Source organism: Symphodus melops (genome assembly GCF_947650265.1).
Source record: "Symphodus melops genome assembly, chromosome: 1".
NCBI lineage: Eukaryota > Metazoa > Chordata > Actinopteri > Labriformes > Labridae > Symphodus > Symphodus melops.
In genome coordinates this window covers 16,911,929-16,928,169 of record NC_136691.1, presented here as the reverse complement: position 1 = coordinate 16,928,169, position 16,241 = coordinate 16,911,929, and the positions used below count along the sequence as shown (strand labels likewise).

Here is a 16,241-nt window from a genome sequence, read left to right as displayed (position 1 = left end):
GGGAGCTTTAATTTCCAGAGACACGTGAACGCATCACCCAGAGCAGTGAATGAATTGAGATGGTTGAGAAGGACGATGAAAACAAAAATGGACATCGATTGGAAATAGCCAAGTAAGTCCGACTATTGATTTGTCTGTCTGTAAGCGTGAGTGCAGGTGTATTTTATTGACAATGCTGATGCCTAAATATATTTAGTGGCCGAAAAGACTGACGTTTCGTGCTGCTGCTTCTGTAAGGTAGCTAAGTTAGCCTCAGCAGCTTAGAAACGTACGCTAGCGTTACTAGCTCTGTCTGACATTAACACTGCACAGTCTGAGACTCAGACGAGCAATATTGTTGATATTTGTTAACATTTGGTGTTTTAATGAGAGGGTGTTAAAGATCCAGGGTAACGTTTGCAGCCTCCTCCTCCTCCTCCTCCTCCTCTTCTTCTTCACTGTGTCAGACATGTCGGTCAGCTGTTGTTATTGCTCTACTTCGGTCAAACAACAGGCATTATTTTATCTTGAGGCGTGAATTCGTTTTATTTAAGACCTGACACTGAGCAACCATCCGAGCACTAGCTACACATTAAGTACAGCAATCCAGCCAACAATGGCTGTAACTGTAGTAAATATGTAATGTGTGTGTGTGTGTGTTTACATGAACGGCCTCAGGTTGTCGCTGTTATGTGTTGACTTGTATCCATGGAGGTCAATCAAATGATATCATGTTAAACACAAGGGATTTCACCAATTTTACATTTTACGATCTTTCCAACTTAAAATGTGATTTTTCAGACACTTTCGTTGTTCGTAGTACGCTGTCATAGAAATACATATTCTATGGTCACTCCAGTCATGTGCTTATTGTTTGCAGACATGACAGTTCACTATGCTTACTACATGTAAGCAGGCGTTTGGTTTTGTCATCTGATCTTGCTAGATAAGGTGAAGTATGGTATTTTATGAAATACCATACTAGTGGTGAATGAAGACATTGCTGTCATAGGCATGTTATTTTTTCTGGAACAAGCATATTGTCTGTAACAACAAGTGAAACCAGCTGATCTGTCTTTTCAAGTAGCAGAAATATGTAGCCATGTAACTAAATTGTTGCATGGCTTTTTAATTGTCTATTTCACTGAATTGAATCTATGTTCTATTTGTCATGACCAGCTGTGTGGGTCAGACCACTGCCTAGAGTCTTACAAAATACCTGACGGGAGTAAAACCGAAGGACCGAACAATGGAGTGCCGCTTTGGTAATATCGTGTTCAGCTCCAAGTTTGACTCAGGAAACCTGGCCCGTGTGGAGAAGGTGGAGAAGGGCAGCTCCAGCCCCTCTGGAGATGGAGCTCAGTGTGGGAGTGCGCCCTCAGGGTCAAACGTTACCCCTGACTATGAGTTCAACGTTTGGACGCAGCCAGACTGCGCCAGCACTGAACATGAAAATGGTAACAGGTAACAGAAGCAGTTATTTTTTTCTAAACTTCTGAAACGCATTTTCTATTCACTTGAGTTGATTTTTTTTATTCAGTTCTAATTCAATAATAACATCCTAAATTGTGTTTCTGCATTTCAGATCATGGTTTTACTTCAGTGTGCGGGGTGCAGCACCGGGTAAGCTACTCAAGATCAACGTGATGAACATGAACAACCAGAGGAAGCTCTACAGCCAGGGCATGGCTCCTCTCGTACGCACTTTACCCAGCAAGAACCGATGGGAAAGGGTCCGTGACAGACCCTCAACGGAGGTAAATACACATACTCAGAAGCTGTCAGAAAGAGATTGTGGACATCAAGAGCCAGCAGAGCAGTATTCTGTGTGTGTAGCTCCTGTACATCACTCTAAAAACATGTCTTTCCTTTCTTTCAATTTCCAGATTGTAGATAACCAGTTTATCCTGTCTTTCACTCACCGGCTGTCGGAGGTGCGAGGAGCCACCACCTTCTTTGCCTTCTGCTTCCCGTTCTCTTACACGGAGTGTCAGGAGATGCTGCAGCAGTTCGATAAGAGCTACCCAAATGCTGCTCAACTCAGCCCGAGCAGGTAAAACACAACTCAGGGACAAGACGATTCTTTCTTAGAGCTATTTGCTCAATCACCATCACCTGCGTTTTTTTTCCCCCCCTGCTCCCACTAATTTATCAAATTATTTTTTTTTTTTCCACACCCACCAATCTCCATTCTCAACTGCTCTCCCTGTCAGTGCACCTGCTACCGTGTATTACCATAGGGAGTTGCTGTGCGAATCCCTGGATGGCAACAGGGTGGACCTGCTCACTGTGACCAACTGTAGCAGCATGCAGGAGGAGAGAGAACCACGTCTGCCTAAGCTGTTTCCTGACGCCAACACTCCACGACCGCACCGCTTCCCTGGCAAAAGGGTATCAATCGGTCATTTCAAAATACAAAATCAATATTCACCCTTTATGGCTTTTTGACGATGACAAGGCTTTAAGCTGAGGTAGATTTGAACCTCTGAATGACACAAAAGTTAAGGAGCTGCTTCTCGTCTCCTCGCAGGTGTTTTTCCTCAGCAGTCGAGTGCACCCTGGGGAGACTCCTTCCTCCTTTGTTTTTAACGGCTTCCTTCACTTTATCCTGAGAAGAGATGACCCTCGTGCTCATTTGCTTCGAAACATGTTCGTGTTCAAGCTCATTCCCATGCTTAACCCAGACGGAGTTGTTCGTGGACACTACAGGTAAGAGCTGTTCATGTAAGTGGAGACGCACAAGCTCTAAAAGTCCACATGTTTGTACGCGCTGTGAAATGAAGGCATTTGTCGTTTACAGACACAAACACATTTATATAAAAAAAAGGATCAAAAAGCAGGATGGAAAATGTTGGTCCTTTGAAAAATTTAGGGGAGACCCCGAGACACCCGAGGGTGGTGATTACAGATTATAGGCAATTATTTAACAATGTCATAGCATTGACAAACAGGTTGTTGGTTAATATTGTATATTAATAAATTCAAACATTTTTAAATGAAATTATAGACACAGTTTTTGTGTCATTCACATCTCTGACTAATTGATGCTTTCTATTAAACACCACAAACTTCTCTTTTTCTGAAAGGGGCTCAGCATTGTAACATTTAGCTTTGTCAAGCAGCACAGATTGATCATTCTCGGCTCATTGCTTGTTTGTATATCCCATCAACGCTCAGCCTGTGGCAGGGTTTGTTTGTGTTTCCTGTGTTGGTTGATTTACATTGTTCTTTGCTTCATGTAGGTTTTGGAAGTAGACCTAGTAATTATGCAGGGAAATTAGAAATAAGAACCACAGAATCATGTACCCAACCTGAATTCAGAAGCTTTACGTGTTCAGTATTTATTTTATTTGACGTATTTTTATAACCATAGTGACCTGTTGTTGTTCTTTTCAGGACTGATTCCAGGGGTGTTAACCTGAACAGACAATACCTGAACCCGAGCCCGGAGCTGCACCCGTCTATCTATGCAGCCAAAGCATTGTTGCTCTACCATCACACGCACAACCGCCTACACAGTACACAGTCTAATACTCACTGTAACAGCCCCCCACACACACGGACCCCTCCCCTTAATATGAACCTTTCCAATAAGAGTCAATCTCTCCCCTTCACTGCCCTCGAAGTTAGCTTGAACCAACGAAATGCAGAGAAGGATGCCCTACCTGCGGTGCCAGAGGTTCCCATGGTAACAGAGGAAAACGTTTGGACCGCTGCGGAATTGGGGAAGGGGGACGAGAACAGCTCATCCAGCTCCTCAGAGACTGTAGCACCTGTTAATGTGGAGGTACAAATACCAGAAGAAGAAGAGGAGGAGGAGGAGGAACAGGAAACGATTCCTCCACAGGAAGGGGGCGTGGCTTACTATGTGGACTTACATGGCCACGCCTCTAAACGTGGATGCTTCATGTATGGAAACAGCCTTCCTGATGAGAGCCAGCAGGTAAACATTTGTACACGACTCACAATAAGTTAGGGATACTGTGAAGTTGATGGAGTGTGTGATGGACACAGCTCATGTTGTGTTTTCCATGTCATTGTCTCACAGTGTACAATGTGCCTTACATAGGATAGGATATTACTTTATTGATCCCCAATGGGGAAATTCGGGCATTACAGCAGCAGCAGTGCAGAATCAAAACAAAAAGTCAAAAAAAACCGAATAAAACAATAACATAAACATAAATACAATTCCAGATAGTAAGGTGGGGATACATACAGAGGACTATAATGTGGTGGACTCAACAGGACAATGAAAAAGATAGTAATAATACTGTGCAGTGAATGGCTTGTTAAAGTGACCAGTGAAGAATTTTAATGTGTGATCAGAAGGTTATGTAAACAGTATTGACAGTTATAAGTAATAAGTATAATAAATATAGTGCAGTTTTGACTAGAGTATAGATATATAGTATATAAGAGTAGAATGTAATAATGAAATCTATAATATAGATAGTATAGATATAATACATAAAGGTAAGATGATAACATTGTAATAATATTGTATACTATATATAAAGAGAATATATATAAATACAGACTAGCTCCTGCTGTTGTACAGCCTGATGGCTGTGGGGACAAATGAGCGTCTGAAGCGTTCTGTTTTGCTCCTGGGGGGGGAGGAGGTGTTGGCTGAAAGGAGCTGCTCATCTCCCACAGCTCGTCGTGGAGAGGGTGAGAGGAGTTATCCAGGATGGATATGATTTTGTCCTTCATCCTCCTCTCAGCCACTGTCTCCAGAGTCTCCAATTCTAGTCCAACGACAGAGCGGGGCCTTCTTGACCAGTTTATTAATCCTGTTTGCCTCACCAGTCTTGATGCCACCCCACCAGCACACCACAGCAAAGAAAAAGGGGACGATACCAAAAAGTATAAAAAGATAACTCCTTTCAATGTGGCATCAATTTCAAACATTCTGGGGGTGTAAAAAGCTGGTATAGTCAGTAAGTCATTCTCAGTTCATCATTCAAACAGGCATGAACACACGACGTCACTTAACAGACGAGCAGCGCCACCTGGCAGGCGGTCAGATGTTGCTCGTGAACTTGCTGTGTCTCAAAGTGTCATCAGCAGACTTGCAGTGGTCTATCGTCCCGTTCACCGATGAGTGTCCGGTCACCTGGTGATTGTAGACGGCTCAGTGACTGCACGTTCTTACCTCAGAGACATCATAGAACTCCTCATTATCATCCCCTAATTCCACCAGCACACCCCCAACTTTTTCTTCATGGATGGTAATACACCCCTGACTTGAACGCCACAGAGCACGTCCGGGAGCAGCTGAAGCAGCGACTGGATGCTCGTACCTCACCCCCACATGACCTGGTAGAACTGCATGTAGCACTTGTGGAATAGTGGATTATTCCCTCAGAACAACATCAAGAGGCTAGTTAAGAACATGAGACGTCACTGTCATGGCTGCAAATGCTGGAATCACTATCTTTGTTATTCTCTAAATTGTTGGTTACAAATATTCCAGTAATGAAAATGGTGCCTCTTCTCATTTAATATAGTAATATTAAAGGGAACTATTACTTATTTCACTAAAATTCAGACCAAATAGGAAAAGCACTCATTTGAATAACAATATACCTAACTTATTGTGAGTAGTGTACTTGCACCATCTGTTTGCATTATTATTATTATTGTTTTTTTGTGGTTTTATGAATGACTTCAATTTTTCTCAGTGAAAAAAAATCTCCCATCTAATCTCCTGTCCTCTCTCTGCAGGTGGAGAACATGTTGTATCCGAGGCTGATTGCCGTGAACTCTGCCCATTTTGATTTCCTGGGCTGTAACTTCTCAGAGAAAAACATGTACGCACGAGACAAGAGAGACGGCCAGTCCAAAGAAGGCAGCGGACGGGTGGCCATGCACAAGGCCATCGGGCTGCTTCACAGGTCAGATTCAAGAGCAGCCTCAAATATTGAACCTTACGTTCTGTGGAGGTCGCTGAAACAGCCCCATTTTAAAAACCATTTTATAATGTTACGAAGCAACAAAATGTAGCTTTTCGAGAGAGAGGGACAATATTCTCGAACAAATTGCTATTCACATGGACATTAAAGAAAAAGAAGACATAGTTGTGCTGTAATTATTTTGAGAGAATTGCCTTATTGTCGACTCGATCTTAATACACATTCTCATATTTTCTTTTAAGATTCAAGTTTCTATATTTAACATGTCCCTGTTCTGTGTCCCCACCAGCTACACTTTGGAGTGCAACTACAACACAGGAAAAACCATGAACACCATCCCACCTGCTTGTCATGACAACGGACGAGCAACCCCGCCTCCACCTCCATCTTTTCCTCCGAAATACACTCCAGAAATATTTGAGCAGGTAGGAAATAACCGTGACTTGTGTAACCAGAAATATTTTACACAACAAGCGAGGACGTCCGAGCTCTGTAATGTGTATGATGGATAAACAGAAATTATATGACAAGTTTTCTTCATCAGGTGGGTCGGGCTGTGGCTGTCTCAGCCCTGGATATGGCAGAATGTAACCCCTGGCCACGGCTGGTGTTGTCTGAGCACAGCTGCCTGACCAACCTTCGCGCTTGGATCCTCAAACACGTCCGCAACACCAAAGGCCTGAACACACACATCCACGCCCATCCTCCAATAAGAATTCACCACAACGGCAGCAGAGCGTCTCCACCTAAGAGCTTTAACAAGTACGTTTACACACATCTTTTTGGCTTTACTTTTCAACAAATGTCAGCTCACATAGCGTCTTACTCAGGTGTAACATAGGGGGGTCATGGTTCTCTGATTTTGTCTGGATTTTTGTTTGTTTTTTTTGTCGCAGTTGTTTGTCGGGCTCAGCGTCAGAAAACACCCTCAGTCGCGTTCGCTGTAACAGTCACAGCAGCAGCAGCCAGACACCATCCCCGAAGATGCACAACTCCCCGAGCTTCACGTTCGGCTGCCCCCCACCTCGATCTCACACACAACACAACAACACACACACCAGCGGACGTGGAGGCAACAAGACACTGGGGCCAGTCCGAGGTAAGTCAATCTGCCACTCACCTGCTTGTGTGGCTGGAAGGCATTATCCATCAGCTCTACTTGGGTGTACCTCTTTCTTCTCTAGTCATAGATTCTGCTGTCTAGTTTTTTTTGTCTTTTCTCGATGCTTTCTTTCCTGTAATTGTTACATAGGCTGAGCTGGGTTTGAAGTGTCAATCTGTGTGATAATTGGCTGCTGCTTTGTGTGGGGTGTGAAATCAGTCCCAGGGTTTGAGATTAGTTTGATATGAAGAGACATGTACACGTTTATTCTTGGATGTCTCAAGCCTGGAATGGCAGCATGATCCCTGACCGACCTTAGCATGATCCCACTGCTGCCGCTGTCTGTGTGTTTCTGTCACCTTAGTTACACCTCGACTGAGGATGAAGCCACATGAGCCCTGTTCAAAGACACCATGTCTTAATTGATTACTTGAATGCAAAACCTTCCAACACATTCTGACACCGTTTCACATGTTATTCACATTTTTAAAACGACACATTCTGACTTACCTCTTGTCAACTTGCAGCATCTGAAAGTCCTCATTGTCTTAGCACACGGCTCTTGTGAGTGAACGTTTCCACAAGTGGTCACTGAATGTTGAAGAGTTTTTCTGCTTCTGATACCAGAGTCAGAAATGCCTCAGACACAGCCTTGAATGAATCGTCTAGTATCATCGACATGCCAGTTAACTCACTTGTTTAATGTTACCCTTTATTAGCCGCCATTCCCCTTCAATTGTTTGTTCTACTTCAAAAGAGAAGCTGACACAGCAATAACAAAAATATGACTTCTGCTTGCAACACGTGCTAACAAGTGCCAAAGAAGAACTGATCTCTAGTCGATTATGATATGACAAAAATGGGTGTTAGCATAGAGATTTTACGCTGCTAACACATGATATTAAAGTTGATTATACTCTGCTGTTAATCAAAGCAAGCAAAATGTTCGCAGGGTTACCAACACAATTTAAAGATTAATCAAACCAGTAAAAACCTCAAATAATAAATGTTTCATTTCTGTCGACATCAGGAAGAGTGACTAGCCGAGTGGCTGAAGATGTTAGCTTAGCTTGTTTTTTTGCTAGTTATTCAGTTTACTTAAACAATGCCAACGTAAATGTTGCATTCATACAGGATTAGTAGTTTATAGCTATAGCTAGGTATATAGCTAGGTTTATAGCTAGGTTAAAGTTGTATTTTTTTATTGCACTGGTGTAGGATGGATCCTCACGATTGGCTAATAATCAAGGCTGGTATCAGAATCAGGAAGAGACAGTTACCAGGACATCTCTGATATGTCCGTATTTTCACTCAATCCCTGCATGTATCTGAGCTTGTGTGTGTGTGTATGTGTGTGTGTTTCCCTCTCTGTAGACCCTAAGGCTCAGGAGAAAAGACGCACCCCCCACCACCGTTGCATCCTCCGGTCTCCCAGCAACAGCCACACACCCTCCCGTCCCCCACACTCACCCCCTTCCTCGTCCTCGTCCTCTTCTTCCTCAGTGTGTGCAGCCGGCTCGTGTCCACTCCCGGCCCCCGTCAGTATGACAGGTCTGTACTCCCTCCAGTCCCCCAGCCTCTCCACCCTGCTCCCCTCCCTGCAGGCCCTGCCTCGCCCAGGGCTGCTCTCCAAACTGAGCCCCCTGCTCCTGCAGGGCCTGCCAACGGCCAGCAACTCTCCAAGTGGGCCGACCCAGGACTGAATCTTGGCTAAACCCTGTGTGTGTGTGTGTGTGTGTGTGTGTTATGGACTGCACTTGCGTAAACATATTTATAAACTGCCAGATTTTGCTTCATCAGTAGCTTGTGCGCGTGTGACAAACCTCTTCGGTGCTAGCTCTAATATGATTATTTTCCCCTTTTTACACATAGAGTATCTGTGAAACGTCATGTATCGACAGTACAAGCAACTTACAAACTTACTTACTTACTAGGATGCGTACTACACTTGAGAGGGCAGATTTTCCTCCACTCTACCGTATGACTGACTGATGATGAAACATTTTGTCGTTTCATAGAAACACTGAAATCAAGCAGAGTAGTTAACCTGAGACTATGTTCAGCAAAGTGAAACAGTCGCTTCCTTACCTAATGGCCATCATCTCCTCGTCTCCTCCTTTATTGTTGTAAATCACTTTGTGACCTTTATCTGTGAAAGGTGCTTTATAAATGTACGTTACTTACTTACTCCTACTTGCAGAATATTAATGGGCGACATTACTTCAGGTTGGTCTTGTTAAATCTGTGTTTAAGTAATAAGAAGAATCACCGTGTGACTGTGCTTTTTACATTGCGACATTAACCTTTTGATGCCAGGTGTTCGTGATCAGGTACAGTAGGAGAACACTTTTGCAACGTTGCACTTTTATTTATGAATTATTTATTAATTTGATTTATAAGCTATTGGGTTTGCAGAACCAGAATTCTGTGAAAACGTCTGTGTTTGTATTTTGTTTCACTATATTGTAATTTATCCATGAACAGTCATGTTTGTAGTCAGTTAAGAGCAGAAGTAAGCGTCCTGTGTAATGACTGTAAATCTCATTTCTACAGAAGCCCGCACACGCCTCCATTAGTTTCATTTTCTGCATTTTCCCTGGGTAACACATCATTTCTGTTTCTCAAGATCGAAACAATACAATACTTATTCTTCTCTTGGACTGAAAACACTTGGTTTCCCATGATAAGGGAGTCATTTACAGTATCTCATTGTGTCCAGATAAAAAAAAAAGCTCATTTTGTGGGGGGGTGGGCTACAATGAATGTTTGTTTTGTGCAACCCTGAGGACACGAGATAAATAAGACAAGATCTCAAGAAAACGTGTTATCACGGGAAAACAAAGTAGAAATGAAATGTATGGATGCACAATCACCTCTGGACATTTTTATATTCAAAGGACTGACCGTGTATGTAAGGCTCACACTCAGTTTATATTTGACTTGCATCATTCCAGTTTCATTCCAGTCTTGGTTTGTTTGTATGATGTTCACAGTAAAACTTTCTGCCAACAACACCACTTGTTTAAATCCTCAGAAATTGAGCTATTGGGGGAAGAGTGGTTTCTTTATGAGGCTGCTCCCCGACAAGCGTTGTCGTAAAGAGTTTGTTCTGTGGTTGAGCATTTTGAATAGGCTAGAGTCTGACATTTTTATTAGAATCAAATACATAAAGAATATGTATTCATTAGGATTCAATGCAAATTTCCATGTAAATAAATACAGAGAAAAATCACTGATCATTATTTATTCACGCTCATTAGTGTTTAAGAGTTAGGTCAGCTTGGCAGGGTGAAGTGAGTGTACTTCGTGGTTAGCAGAGTTGAGAAGTGATCCCTTTGTCTTATAACCTTTATATATCGAATGTGGAATTGGTTCAGTGTTTTGTCATCGGAGTACTTGATGATAGCCTGTGTTTGTTTGTTTTTTTAGGATCAGCTGTTTTATATACAGAGGTCGAGCTGGAGACACGTGGAGAGCTTTAATGAGCAGTAGATAGAGCAGATGTTGCTTCTTGTCTGTTCCAGTGCTGTGAAACATTGTAGTAGTGATGTGCCTTGCTCTGGTGTCTGTTGTGGTAAGCAGTAGGTTATGGAGGCTTTTACCCAAACTTGCATTTTTATTTTTATATGTATATTTAAACATTTTTTTTTATGTGGTGGGTCACCCATCCTGTCTATTGCTGTTCGCTGGAATTGTTTAACCTTGCACTCGCAAGGTGCAAAGAGGAGGAAAAAAAAGATATGTTATTCAAAATTGAATGGCTTTTTGAGTGCACGGGCCGAAAACATTTAATGGTCTAAAAATATATATATATGTGTGTTACAATAGAGGTTTGGAAATAAAGTGAAGGCGTATTTAGTACTTTATTGGACCTTCATAAAAGGACATGCTCGCTCTTTAGGATTAAACAAAAGCTGGGGCCATTTGTTATTGTGCAGTACCACCCTCCATTGCATAGATGTTTCCAACATTGTATTTTGACCCTTGTAGACTTCAAGTGTGATGGTCAGTTGGTGCTCTGGGAGTATCAAAGCCTTAACTCATGCTCTATTAACGTCACACAGGCTTTCATGTAGCCTCTATCCACTGCGTTTAGAGAAGTGGATCTGAGCTTTCACTTTAGATCAGTGCCCTTCGACATGGGGAGACTGTGCTGTAGTTTATTCTGCTTCCTCACTGTGAGCTTTGATTCTTGTTTCCTACTGGTTCCAAAGCTTTGTTTTTGTCTTCATACAAAAATGAAAAACAACCTGCTGTAGGTTCAAACACACTGTATGCACATTCTCACGAGGGCGTTCTGCTTTTTATTCCTTTTGAGAACTGTGTCATTTTTCAATGTGGTGCTAAACTTCTTTACCCAGATTTTAGCTAAGTGTCTTGTCCGTTTAACAAAAATCACCTTCTCCAATGTGCTGCTGTTTTTTTTACCGCCTCTCTGTTTAACCTCTTGAATAAAAACGATCCCTTTGTGAAGCCAGTTCTGTGTGTGGGTCCCTCTTACTCTTTCTGTGTGTCCTCCTTTGTTCAGCCCGTATGTGCAGTAGAGCTGGTCAAACAACAAGTCAAACTTGCTTGAATGTCAAACTTTGCTCCTTTTTTAAAAATGAATGATGAGTCTGCTATGTTTGATTGTTTTGAATGTCAGATGAGCACATTTATTTTTTAATTTCATTTTGCCATGCCCATCCTTGAATGTTCTGTTACTCATCTGCCACCCCATGTTTCCCCCTTTCCTCTCTGTTCCTGGTTGTTCTGTCCCTCCATCTCGTCAACAGGCCTCAGCTGCCCAGACTTTCAGGTTGGTGCACCCAGTTCACCCGGTTGGTCTAAAATGCGAGCTAAGCATATGGGAAGAGGGTGTCGAACCCTCACTATGACTCATCCCCCCGCAGAGGCTGCCACAGAGGTTAGCTGACCACTCACAGAGAGCAAACTATTCTGTTGTCATTTTAATTTAAACAGGTATTTAGTTAGAACTAAAATTGAGGTTAAAAGTAAAATTGAAGTGTCCCTATTTGTCGCAGGCTGCCAGAAACCTCGGGCCGGATCACATCCTTTCATCCCTCAAATTTCGCAAGTGAGTCTTTTTTTTATTTATCTAAAAGCAAGTTTTTAAAAATCTGTTGTTTTTTTTTAAGCCAAAGAAGAAAGTGTAAAAGATGGGAATTCCAAATTTGAATAGATAAATTGAAAAGGTAAAAAATGACGAAGAAGGTGATGATGATAATAATTGGAACATGGTATTATCATGGACATCAGCCTCAATCCTGATATGATGCATCGCTGAGTGGTTAAAAAAACCAACTTGTGCTTCATGTCCAGGTGTGAGCTACAACCTTCCGTGAGCCGCATCCCCATCCGGAGAGTGGGGTCAACTGAAACCCCTCTCACACACGACAGTAAAACATCCCCTACCAGTATGAACCCAGTTTCACCTGGAGAGAAGGACAAGTCAGCCAGCATGAAGGTCTGGAAGCTTCTTAAACCTGGCCTCCATCGCCACCTGTCCCTGTCAGGCATGTATACATACATACATACATACATACATACATACATACATACATGGGAATCTGTGACAGTAATGACTGACATTTACCTGAACAGAGATTGCAAACGTCATAACAGGATATGTAAAATAAACAGGTTTAAATTTTGATATTTGTAATAAAAGACGTGTTCACGTTGCATCTAGTGCCTGAGTCAAAATGTCTATTTATCCAGTTAAAAAATTCCAACATGCAGCCCGACTGTTAAATGTAGTACAGGTGAACATTAGGATCATCATAAACAAACCTAAGGACAGGGTTTCTGACCACATACACGCTAAACTATTGACTTTCCAGTCGTCTTATGTCGTCATTTTAGAGATAATTAGCAAACGTTAGCATGAACATAACTAGCTTAACTAGCTGACTGGTCTCAATAGCCAAAATGGTAAACATAAAACCTTACTAGTGTGATCAAGCAAGGTCTTCTTCCATGGGTGGAGCTATGACATTGTGATAACAAGGACCTGCACTTCACATACTGCACCTTCTTCAGTATTATTCTCATTTCCATACCTACGAGTATCATTATTGAGGTAAAACAATATGAACGATTCTCGCCTTTGTTCTGTAGTTTGAGTTACTGCATGGCATTTCTTCTGGACTTCCTTGTGACATATTTACAATGCATGTTTACACGGATACCTTCACTCTCATATTCCTTTACAGGTGTTTCAGGAAAAGACGCTGCCATACAGCTGGCCTCTAAAGCACTGAAGAAGAAGAGCAGTGACCGGAACTTCCACTGTAAAGGAAATACTATAACAGAAACTGCACCAGAGAAGGATGAAGGTTTGCAACAGGTAATCTTACAGGTACACACAGATTGTCTCAAACAGCATTCATTTGTATTGAAGCAGAAATGAGTGCTGTAAGTTAATCAAATCGCTCTAATCACCTGGTATGACTGTGTCTTTGCAGATTGAGGAGACTCCGGTGATGCCTCCTCCTGAGACTGTGAACATCCTTGAGACAGTGACCCTGTGTGGAGAAGCTTAGGAACTGCACTGCTATCTGTATTTGATCTATGTGAACCCAGTTGCTATGTTGTGATGGAAACCATTTGAAAACAGGAGGATTCATTTGGGATATTGTCTTGTGCAATACAATATTTATAAAATTATCTATTCAGATATTCCAGAAGAATTTTTAACAAATGCGGTTGAACACGGTCAGACATGCAGAAGGAACTGTCCAGTGAAACCATAGAGCAGCTTTACTGGAGCAGCTGGGGGCTAAGTGCCTTGCTCAATGATACAACAGAAGAGAGAAGCTGGGAAGATGTAAAATGTCTTTCCAGCTTTTCATTCAAATTAAACATAAACATTTTAGTTATCATAACTCACATATCTGTTTTGTATTAGTCCTTTCCTTCTGCTGACTGCTCCCCCAAACAAACGTTAAATGCACTCAGACCAACACTGTAATGCACTATTATGTATTTTTTACATTCAGCCACTTATATGAAGTCAATAGTTGATTCTTACTAGACTGACAAGCTTCACACTTAATGTATCACCTTCTGAATTCCACTTTAAGTATAGACACAAAAATGTGAGTGGTGTGTGTTGAATACAATTACTGAAGGTGTTGTGCTTAGTATAGTGTATGTGATGGTTTTTTACCTCCCATTGGACCTTTTCATTATTATTTTACACATCAAAACCAAAAGGAAAGCAAGGTACATAGTACTAGTAATAATAGTACTTAGTTTAACAAGTACACTGTTCTTAATCTGCTTGTGAGGAAGCAGTTAAACAAACAAAACAAAAACATATCACAAACAAAAGTGCATCTAAAAGATTAACTTAATCCGTTTTGTTGATATTCTTGTCATGTTTGTTGAGATTTAAAGTCATAAAACAAACTGAAGGTAGTAAAGAACTGTACACACTTTTTGTATGAATACAAATGTTCCTATCACATTCCTGTGGAGATTTAGCTCCAGAGCACACCAATATGGAAACATATCCTTTAATAACATATACTGTATATTCATATATCAAATCAATATTTTGTGTAAGATCAATTGTATAAGCTCTGTTTTTAAATGTAACACGCATATCTTCAATCTAGCGACACTTGGACTGACTTTGACCAAATTAATTATACTGTGACTGGTATAATACTGTTGCAACGCGAGACAAACTTGAAGTAAAAATAAAATCCTGAAAGAAAAATCCTGGTTTTTTTGTGACATTTTGCATTATAAACAAATTGAGTACTCTAACGTTCATAAAGGAAAAGAAGTGCATTGAAACACAGATGCTTATTGAATTCACACATTTTTATTAGAAAAAAACTCTAGCGTGCAATTTTACAAAGAAATTCATCTTTTAGAAGGGCAAGAGGAGGGGAATGTTGTTTCCATGGTGATGGCACTGGGTCCCATCTCACCTGTGGGGATAAAACTATTTTAGGAAGGTTCATACATGTAGATGGAAAAACAAGTCCCTTTTGAAGTGGAATGTGCTTGACAATGGAAAATAAGACATTGTGCCTTGGAAAACTAGATTGTGTATGTTTGACCCCACATGTTTGCTTCCCCCCATTAGCAAATCAGATATAGCTATTACCAGTCAAACGTTTGGAGACATCTGATTGAAATGCACATTACTATCTCAAAGACATTTTCATCCAAAGGTTAATTGTTTGACATGCGTTTCCTATATAAATTGAAATAGTGAAGTTAATCTCTTTGTAGGCATGCATTTCGTTCCAAAACAAAAAGTTTTAGATTTTTTGTTGTTTTAATATTATTCTAAAATGTGGAAAATAGTAAAAATAAAGAAAAACATTGTATTAGTAGGTGTGTGCTTAATACACAGCTTACAGTAGCTTTATTATGATAACTATTAAGTATTATTAATAATACTGTTGCTGTTGTGGGTCCAAACATTTTACAGGTAGTAAAAACTGTGCTAAAAACTATCAGGTAAAGGTATAATGAAATCACCTCTCCGGTCATATTGGGAAGACTTAGTCCTGTTTCTTGGGGTTATTGACAGCCACATAGTGATACAACACAACCAGCAGAAACAACGACACGCCAAGCATGTTGGCAAAGATGGCCAGCTGCACGTCTGTCACCATTCTGCAAAAGAAAAGGTGAATTAGTGTACATCATATGTCAGAGGAATTTTATGAAAATGTAACATCATCGAAAAGCAGTTTTAGTGTCACTGTTAAGGATAAGGACGTTTTACTTCACATAAAATTAAAAAGATTATAGTCCACCCTCATCGTGGATTTTTTTTTTAGCGTCCATGCTTAAAACATCTCTTCATCCAACAATAGATTGTTAATAAAAAATAAAACCAAGTATGGCACTTTTAATAATCGCGTTAGATTTTAAAACTGTATTATCTATGTGTGACGCCAGCGCTAATTTAGCTAGCTGACTAATAGGACCAAAAGTGCTATAAAACGACTGATAAAGAGAGCTCTGGGGGGGAAACCCCCTAGAGGACATCAGAATAAACATTTTGCAGTTGATGTAAATTTGCGCTATTACTTACTTTGTCCCTGTAAATTGTGTTTTGCTCTGGGATAAACCGATGTTCAGACGTTCAGTGGCAAACAAGCAGACTGGTATCTACTTCCGGCTGCGGGAAAGCCACGTCACGTTTAAAAGCCGGGAAATGTAGTTTTTAATAAAGCAGTTGTCATCAATTAATTACAAAAAATGTACCTATA

At 41.0% G+C, this 16,241-nt stretch overlaps 2 protein-coding genes across 2 annotated transcripts; one reads left to right on the top strand and one right to left on the bottom strand.

The window, feature by feature from the left end:
- Positions 1-13,890, top strand: agbl5 (AGBL carboxypeptidase 5). The gene is made up of 17 exons (XM_079365023.1): positions 1-113; positions 1,159-1,443; positions 1,565-1,736; positions 1,866-2,032; positions 2,193-2,370; positions 2,510-2,688; positions 3,376-3,922; positions 5,710-5,879; positions 6,187-6,322; positions 6,442-6,659; positions 6,794-6,996; positions 8,374-8,550; positions 11,775-11,905; positions 12,024-12,076; positions 12,322-12,515; positions 13,215-13,348; positions 13,467-13,890. The coding sequence occupies exons 2-17, from the start codon at positions 1,229-1,231 to the stop codon at positions 13,542-13,544; spliced, it is 2,952 nt and encodes a 983-aa protein (XP_079221149.1). The 5' UTR covers positions 1-113; positions 1,159-1,228; the 3' UTR covers positions 13,545-13,890.
- A 921-nt stretch (positions 13,891-14,811) lies between these two features.
- On the bottom strand, positions 14,812-16,068 carry ost4 (oligosaccharyltransferase complex subunit 4 (non-catalytic)). The gene is made up of 3 exons (XM_079365112.1): positions 16,064-16,068; positions 15,502-15,639; positions 14,812-14,942 (listed from the first exon to the last, which is right to left on the bottom strand). The coding sequence occupies exon 2, from the start codon at positions 15,636-15,638 to the stop codon at positions 15,525-15,527; it is 114 nt and encodes a 37-aa protein (XP_079221238.1). The 5' UTR covers position 15,639; positions 16,064-16,068; the 3' UTR covers positions 14,812-14,942; positions 15,502-15,524.
- Positions 16,069-16,241: the final 173 nt, after the last annotated feature.